Genomic DNA, 9,405 nt, shown 5'->3' on the forward strand with positions numbered 1-9,405 from the left:
ATTATTTAGTTTAGTTTTCAGACAAGATAAATTTAAAAGGTGTAACGAGATTACTTAGATGAATATTTATAGTTTTAGGGAATGTAAAAAACAATCGATCAAAAAGGACAACCTATTTGTTTGAAGTTGAATACAAGACATAAACTCGATGGTACACTGATTACAACCTGGATATCAAAGAAAAACATTAAAATTGAGTAGTCAGTTAATACAAATACCGTATTTATTGTTGTTAAATTACTACAACTTATCTCACTGACTAACATATTCTCTCATCTTGTATGTAGAACATATGAGAAACGTTTGAAAAAGTTGAGTTTTCATTCAACAAAATGTTCACTAGGCTTACTAGTTAAAGCAGTCAGCTTCCAATCATCTGGTCACAGTTCCGAACCCTGAGTTGATAATACTAAATCCATTAAATCTAGTTCTCTCGAATCTTAGGTTATTACCAACTGAGATTAATTTGTGTATATCAGTAAAGTCAAAATTTCAAAATAATAAACACCACTGTATTCTATACCCATAAAGTAGTATCAACAGTAAAATACTTAGCTAGTAATATATCAAAATTCATTCTTTATTTTGAATGAATAAAGGCTACTTTAAAATGTTTTTTTTGTGGCAAAAATGTGGGAATTGATTAGCATGTTCTCGAAAATATCCAGGAAGTAAATAACTGTATGTAAAAGAAAAATGTATGACCTTATGTTAAAAAATCAATTTCAGTTAGATACTCAAGAAAAAAAGAGTGGTTGAAATGAAGTAAAAACCTATTGGAGGCATTCAAATTTATGGAAATTTAGTTTTGTAGGCACAATCTGTTCTTTCTTCTATAATAGCAAAAATAATTAAGCGTAGTGAACAAACTAAATGAAATATCATTATGCTGCTCAGATATCAAGCATAATGTTGACCACAAAATGTTGAAAAGAATGTTTTATGCATCAAGTAAGAGTAACAGTCAAAATAAGTTATGATAAAACTCTCAAATGACGCCAATATTTGTATAAAAAGATATTCGGTTGGAAGAGTTGATCCATAAGGATACTGGTGTTAAAGTTGCATACTCTTCTTTGTAAAATGTTTTCAGCTTTGTAAATTTTAAAATTGGTATTCCTGTAGAGCGATTTCTATAGCATAGAGATTATCAGTTGTTTTTTATTTGATTTCAACAATTTCATCACTCAGCAACATTCACAAGGTGAATAGAAACCTACTAGAAACAGTAAGTTCCCATTTCCATTCCACTGTTGAGAATTTTCCTATACTTTTAGTAAAACCGAAGTAGTTTGATATAAATTAATTTTCTCTACCAAACCCATTTAGTGAAACTTATCTATACTAAATGTGTGTTCTGAACTTATCATCCTAGAAATCGTGTGTAGATTGTTGATTTCTATTTAATGTCACTGGGTAGTTAATCTTATACTGATAGGAATATATTTAAAGTATAGTTTTTACTCTACATTTAGTTTTATTAATAAAAGATATTTAAAAAATTCCTAAAAATTCCAGTAGTATTTATAAAAAAAAAAGAGAACTGAAAGAACATCATTTAATCACCTTAATGTCCTATAAAATAGCATCGACTAACATTATAATGAATCATCAACCAACTGAGCTTGAAATAATAATTAAAAACATCAAAACCTTCCTGATGAAGTCTTATTATAGTGAGAATTGATTGTTGTGAAAAGCACCTTTAGACAATACTGAATATTAGAAAATGATTAATAATTAACAAACCTAAGTCATTTAATAATTATATACCATGTTAAGATATTAGTTTAGAAACTGAACGGTATGTGTGAAAATTGATCCCATTATAATTAGAAGTCGTAAAGTATGAAATATGTCATACAATAAACACAATATAAAATCTATTACTGCCAATCTTCGTTGGCACATGTAACATTTTTCTTTTAAGTAAATACGAAAAAACTCCAGTTAGAACTATGTTCAGTTCCTTACTGCATACAAGTACTATTTCAATTATGTTAGTTAATCTAATTTCGTAATAATCAATTTCAAAAAATTATAAAAATAGCTTGGACTATGAACTAAAATAATGGTTATTTACAACAAATAAATTATGACCAGCAATGAAATCCAAGAGATGCATTTCTACCTATTTGGGATTGGTCATCTGAATAAACCTGGAACCTAGTGTTGATGCTTATAATGGGACTTGAAATCAATATCTCTCACTGTTAACATCGATTCGTTATTCACTCTTGAGTATTATCAACAAAATAACTTTAATCTTTAATCGATGATAAGGTAACCAGATTTACTCTCAACTTCACGAATAACAATAACATAAGAGCATAGTTTATTAAATTACTCTTGTCCTATGTTTTTCATTAATATTAAAATGTGACTAAGTGATATGAATTTGGAAAGTACACCAATAAGCATGCATATGGTTGGGAACCATCCATACCAGTGTTCAAGACTCATCAATTAAGAAACAACTGATTGTCTCACTTATTAGAGCAAACAAAACACACTTATTAGTTTGTTAGTTGTATGAAACAAATTACAACTTATAACACAAACATCACAAGTGGCTGAAAAACTATCAGTACTGATATTGAAGTTTAGAAAAATAGTTTCACAAACTCTCCTTCTGATTTATAGTCACCGAAATGTTTGAGTAGGGAAAACTCAGAATGGGTTTCGAAATGTTCTAATGTATTTCAAGGAAAAGATTATTACCTTCCGAAATTTGAACAAATCAATTCATGTGATTTCGCGCGAATCTAAGTGCTAGCACTATTTATACGAACATTTGTTGATGTTTGAAAAAATGGACTTAAATAATTTGGTCTATAAGATATACAGAAAAACGGAATTCGATATAAAATCCGCATTTAAAATCAAGAATTTCTAAAATGTCTCCTGGTAAAAATCACTTGTATTCAATCACTTTACAATAACCAGAAGCCTTTCTCAAAAAGATAACTGCTGACACTACAAACATGACCATAATAGTAACTAATTGATTTCCCTACAACTTGAGTCTCTATAAATTACACTAGACTTTTCTGTTTCAAATGGAATAGATAGACTGTGGCTAGCAGGGGAATCTGAGACTCACGTTTCATCCTATTGAATACTCATCGGCTGGACGTATATGCCCCCTCTCAGTGATCAGATTCACATCAGGATAAAAATAAAATAATGTATACTTATTTATTTTTAACTTTCGATGAATTATTCAATAAAAATATTTAATTTTTATTGTTCTAAGTTGCTTTCATTTATTAATCTAATTGTATTATTTTTAATTATATATATATTAAACTCATGAATTGTCTTTTATTAAAAAAAAGCAAGTTAAAAGAAATACACCAATCAATTTTATTTATTATCGTTATTGACTTATTGGATCGATAAACTTGTTCAGGTTAATAAATACTGATTAACAGTTATTTTTTCCTTTTTTTATTATATTTCTTATGGAATCTTCCATCTTTTTTCTTCTCTATGTAATTTGATTGAATGATTAATTAAGTATTGATTTTTTATTCATTCTTTATTAGATTTACTGGGTTTACAACTTAGTTAGATGGGTATGATGTACTGAAAATTTGAGTATTTGAGTAGTATTAGTAGTAGTAGTAGTAAGAGTAGTAGTAGTAATAGTAGTAGTAGTAGTAGCAGTAGTAAGGTTATGCATACGATGTTAAGTGGTCTTAAATATTTGTAACTTTTTGTTTCTTTATTGAGACTATTGAGACTGCTAGGATTCAAGTAAAATATGCATTAACAATAGGTTCAACCTTGGTTAATACTACATAATGAAAACTAAATCAATAAACATTTAATGAACAAGTAACGATATCCATACTTAGTTAAGTAGTGCTGACTTAATCACTACACTAAGCTAGTACAGTTGTTATATAAGTATAAATAACTCGATAGCTTCTTTAAAAATCAATTTCAAATAACGTTTCATGAATATCGTTCTAAAATCGAATATCTTTTTCACTTAATGTCACATAAGCGTCCTCTCATTACTGTTTCCTATTTAAACAGAATAGAGATTATATTTAATGCTTTATAATTTTTAAAGAAATATTTATTTTTAGTTCCAGGGAACTAATTGACATGCCTGTCTTATGTATAATTTTATTATTTTGTGTAAATATAGAATACCTTGTTAATTTAATTAACAAGGTAGAAAATTCAGAACAATCTAAATGCAAGATAATCATTACCTTCAATAACATTAGTGATGATGGTAATAATAGTAATATTAATATTAATAGCTTTTTCAGCCCTATGAATGTTACCAATTGTGCAATATTACTTCAAATATCTCTTTAGCATACACTGAAACTAAAATTGTTAAAATATATATAAGAAATGTTTTGAAGAGTTAATATCTTCCAACCAGATTTAATCATCAGCGTTTTCTACCAGTTCAGCAAATACAACTATTCTTCCATTTAACATATATAATGTGCTTAAATTGCAGTATATTAGGTAAAAATGAAAATATGCTAATGTTTTTGCTTGATTATTCCAGTAACTAATATTTTATAAAATTAGTGACTTTTTTATAACAATTTGTGAGTAGACACAAGTACCACTCATAATTATTTAATCCCAATAAATCTGAAACAGGTTGGTTAGTTCTGTTATTGGTATGATCAGAAAATGGGTTATCCAAGCTCTCGAACGGCCTACCATGTACACAAAACTCTAAGTACATTGCATTTGGTGATGATTAATATGTAACCTGAGATACAAGATTTCTTCAGCTTAGTTGCCTAAAACTGAATTAGAACTTTTATTTTGAGTGTCACGTCTCAGAGTCAGGTCTAGGTAAAATGCAAAAATATCTCCTCTTATTCAGTCAAGTTTATTTGATGAACCCTAGCATGAACAAGACAGGTATTCTAAAATTCAGCCTTTATCAATTACCAACTGAAAATAAGATTACAGGTGACAATGAGATTGGCGGCCTGTTTAAACATCTGGGCTATCTGTTCCTGTCATCTAGATATTTCAACAAGTTATCTGATTTCGTTTGTTTTAATACATCATTATGCCTATTAATCGCACAACCTATCCAGGTGCGTTTCTGAAAAGTGTAAGATCTTTCGCTGTAAAGGTTAAAGAAGGCTTAATCAGAGATATCGTGGTTGCTGGCAATATGCAGCGACAAGAATGTACATTATCCAGATGTCGATTGACTGGGCTGCTAACTTCTCACTGGCGATCACTCAATATTTATCGTCAGGAAGGACGAAGAAGTAAGAGACGGAAACTTGTTGAAGTACTTTGTGCTGAGAATTCTATATTGTACCAAAAATATAATATTGAATAAAGCTAATAATAATAAAAAAAATAAAAAAATAAAGAGATATTCGTGGACGGACATCATATACAGATTGGTGTTCATCAACTGAATCCTTAAAATAATAAAATTCCATAAATAAAAAAACAACCAAATAAAAAAGGTCCTGTCCGAACATATTTTTGAATTCACAGGCACGGAATTATAATTACGGTTACATTGAACAGATTGCTTTTATTTACAGGTCCACGGTGGAGCTGTTTCTCTATGAAACTGAAAAGGCATATGGACGGAGTGATAAAAATATTTGATAACTGACAATTATGTTGATCAAGTCACTTTACTTGACAAAATTCATATAAGTTAATTCGACTTACAACAGCACACAAGCTTTCGACACGATTGACACTATACATTGTACAGTTCAACGTTGCTTCAAAGTCAGAGACTCCTAAATTACAATTCGTCCATGGGTCAACCTGTTGTACTGATTTAGCATAGCCACAATGATACCTTTATATACAACTACATGATGTCCGACTGTGAGGAACTATAATAACATTAGATGAGTTTGAAAAGTTGAGATGATTTGCTTTCTGATAAGGCAATTAAAAAACCCCAACTGTAATAATTTAACTCGCTTAAATTAACGTAATCGGTCAAAATAGCAAAATATTGCAGAAAAATACTGATCATTTTACTTTTTTGCTATTGACGAATTCCCAGAAAGATATCATACTTTTTCAATCTGAAACATTCATCTATTTACAATGAATATCTATTAGTATCATAATTCTTGAGTAGATATGATCATTTTAAAATATAAAATCAACCGATTTACTAATATAACATATGAGAAATATCACTGTATTTTGTCCTCTGTATTTGGCAGATATAAAATAAGTTTTATCCGAAAAATTTTCGAGATAGCTCTAATTAAAAAATAAAAGTCATCTTGAAAACCTGCTCTGACAAAAAGTGAAGATACGTTAAATACAGAACAAAGGAGATTTCAGTAGCTTGACTTTTAAAGAATAAATTAGTTTGAGATTGTCGCCTATAAATTCAAATGCCCTACCAAAGCTCCCTTCCTCTTAATAAATAAAATCCTGTGCTGCTTTTAGATAAAAACCGTTGACTGATAAATGTCTTATTTTACCAAAAGACGAGTGGAATAAAGTGTCTTCAACTTTAGCATAAATGTCTTTGTCAAAAACAAAGGTGACGTTTTTACCTAGGTGTTTAAATTCAGTTTTAGACACCCCACCCTTTAGTCAATTTCTACGTCAATAACAGTTCCCCTACAAACTTGTGCTCTTTGAGAGTAATTTAAATCAGATTCAAAGCAAGAGATTTTTCAGAAGATTTGAAATGTGTAAACAAACTTCTTTAGAAATAGTCAAGTGAATACAGCGAAGGAAAACTAACAAACCATGTATTATATGGATCACTACTACCAAATTTTAATGAGATTAGTTAGATATTTGGTTTATTAAGTCAGCTTAAAAGATTCATCAAATATAAGAGTATTAGTAAGTATTATCTTGTCAAGCTTATGAAAACTCAGGTTTTCATCAAACATCAATAAGATTTTAATAACTAATCTAAATAGGGTATATTTTAAAGTTACAACGTTATCAAAAAAATTAGAATAGGACTTAAAGCAAACAGAACGTTCACAGAAGGCGAAAAGATCAGCCACTTCAACATATTTTACACTTATTTAACAGAACGCGAGGAAAGTTATTCAAAGCAAAAAAACTACAATATTAGATGCTAAAGAACTGGATTTTCAATCTGATAACGAGAGCAAATAAAGAGTAGCTCGTCGCTGGCAAAGCAGTCACTCATATTGCTAAGTCTTATGGAGAAGAATTTAATTATTGAGTTAACAAACAAACTACTAAGAAAGCGTGTATATAATCTTCGACTTTATCTTTGCTATAATCTTCGTCGAGAGATCCATATTAAAATTTGGCATCCCCGTGGACTTTGTATGAGCTGATGATTCTTATGTACTTGATTGCGCGTTTATTATGGATTGCAGATATAATACGTTCATTTGTGCTCATCTAGATCTACCTGCCTTAAATTGCAGTATTTCGGGACTTTTAATGAATACATTCAGTTTTCAGTATTAAGAATAGTAGGTTGATGGACCTGTAATAATCCTGACAGATTTCTCTCCTACCAGTTTATGACCTATTTTTGGCCATTTACCCGTTGCATTTGTCGCATAGAGATTAAAAACATATGCTGATGTAATATATAAGGCCAGATTTTAAGTTTACATTTGTAGCCTAATAGATTTCTTTATGCAATACGAAGTAAGAATGTAAATCAAGAGTGCATCATACATAAAACCTGAAAACGTAATGTGATACCAGCAGCATCCAAAGTACGCTTTTATTCTTAAACTAACCTAAACTATCACTTGGTCGTTTCACGCGACTTAATGAACAAGATGACCAAAAATGAAATAGACATTTGATAATTTATATTAGCGATGTATTGTAGGATTCCTTCTATAAAATAACTATATTTTTTCTCACATTACTATCTTTATTTGCGAATAATATGTTAATGAACTTCATGGAAGCATAGTGAAATTAAAATATATTTTATAGATTTCAGTCTTTAAGCAAATCGTTGCACGTGCACAAAACATGAATATTCATCAAACTTTAAAAACGTTTTCCACATTATACCAAATTTACTCACTATCAATCTCTGTATCTTCTTCAGTTTTTATAACTATATGACCAGCAACATCATCTCGAGGTTCAAAAACTCCAAGTTCATTCTCTATGTTTATCTCAATTTTAAGTGACATAGGACTTTCATATTCCATAGCTATAAATAGCTCGGACTACAGTTTATTGTGTTAAAATCCATTTGTCTGAAACACGAAATCCTAACAGTAATTTCAAGTTTCGTGTAACTTTGGTTTACATTCACTAACAATAATATGATACATTTAAACAAAATCTAGAATGTATGCTAACTGCCTATTAGTTATCAAAATATCACTTCAATTTCTTAAGTGATATTACACAGAAAGCATAAAAGTCTTAGTAAACAACTAAAGAAAGGACTGAGACTTAGCGTCTTGACTATTCTCTCGGAGTTACAATCAAATGACAACGACTGTTGAGCCTCCTGAGAAGACTCATTAAAGGGTAGCACCACCATCTGTTGAGATCATGCATGTCTCAGCTCATGGATTCCGAATTTAAACCATGCTTACCCAGGTACACAATTGCAATAAAGCGCATCAATCATCTGTTACGGTAAGATATACGAGATATTTCAACCCTTGCTTCTGTACTGCATGTTGAGACATTTGAGAAAAGCACTCTGAACAAACAATTTTGTACTCATTCTAAAACAGTGATTTTACTCTTGTGATAAAGGGACGCTGAGTTGACTTCCTTCAAAGAAGGTCTGAAGTGAATAGTAAAAACTGATTTTCATTGCTTGGTGTTCACGCCGCCTAAATTCCGGACCCAATGTCGAAAAACGTTAAACAGAGTAGCGCGCAGGTTTTCTTTTATCATAAATTGTGACAGCGGAATTTCTCATACTACATGGGATCAACAAAACGAAGATTTTCCACATTAACATTTTGAATATCAAGGTACTAAAAAAACTCCTAGATATTTATCCATTAGAGTCTTCCAGAAACGTAGAGAAACCCATCTCACTTTGTATCCACCTCCTCATCTTGAGAAAACTTGGAAGTATTAGAGTCTGAACATTGGAGCTTATTGACAGGTCATCAATGTACTACAATGGGGACAGAAACTTCTACGATACTTCATGATGAAATAAGTCAATGATATAACTCAAACTAAATCATGAAGACTTTCAAACATCCAGTTAATCAGTCTGGATTCTTTGAGCCTACACAGCTTTATATTATGAAAATGAAAGTTCTTTGAAGTGTTTTCACTGGTAAATATTTCCTGTTAGCTCCTAATCAGGTTGAACAAATACTGCCAGCTTAATGGGTCGAAGAAACATTGTAGCATCTTTGTGACCTTAGTTACTCGTTAACTGAACTTCGCCTGTCACTCTAAATGAAGAAACATAGG

General features: G+C 30.4%; 1 protein-coding gene across 1 annotated transcript in view; it reads right to left on the reverse strand.

Moving 5' to 3' along the window:
• The window catches only part of Smp_212240 (hypothetical protein), a gene marked incomplete at both ends in the record, with an annotated part of 62,180 nt that extends 54,018 nt beyond the window's left edge, over window positions 1–8,162 (reverse strand). Inside the window, one exon of the mRNA XM_018795598.1 lies at window positions 8,033–8,162. Within this exon, the coding sequence (XP_018646949.1) occupies window positions 8,033–8,162 (130 nt within the window). The remainder of the gene's footprint in view (window positions 1–8,032) is intronic.
• Between the last annotated feature and the right edge of the window lie 1,243 nt (window positions 8,163–9,405).

Source organism: Schistosoma mansoni, assembly GCF_000237925.1.
Source record: "Schistosoma mansoni, WGS project CABG00000000 data, supercontig 0178, strain Puerto Rico, whole genome shotgun sequence".
Classification (NCBI taxonomy): Eukaryota; Metazoa; Platyhelminthes; class Trematoda; order Strigeidida; family Schistosomatidae; genus Schistosoma; species Schistosoma mansoni.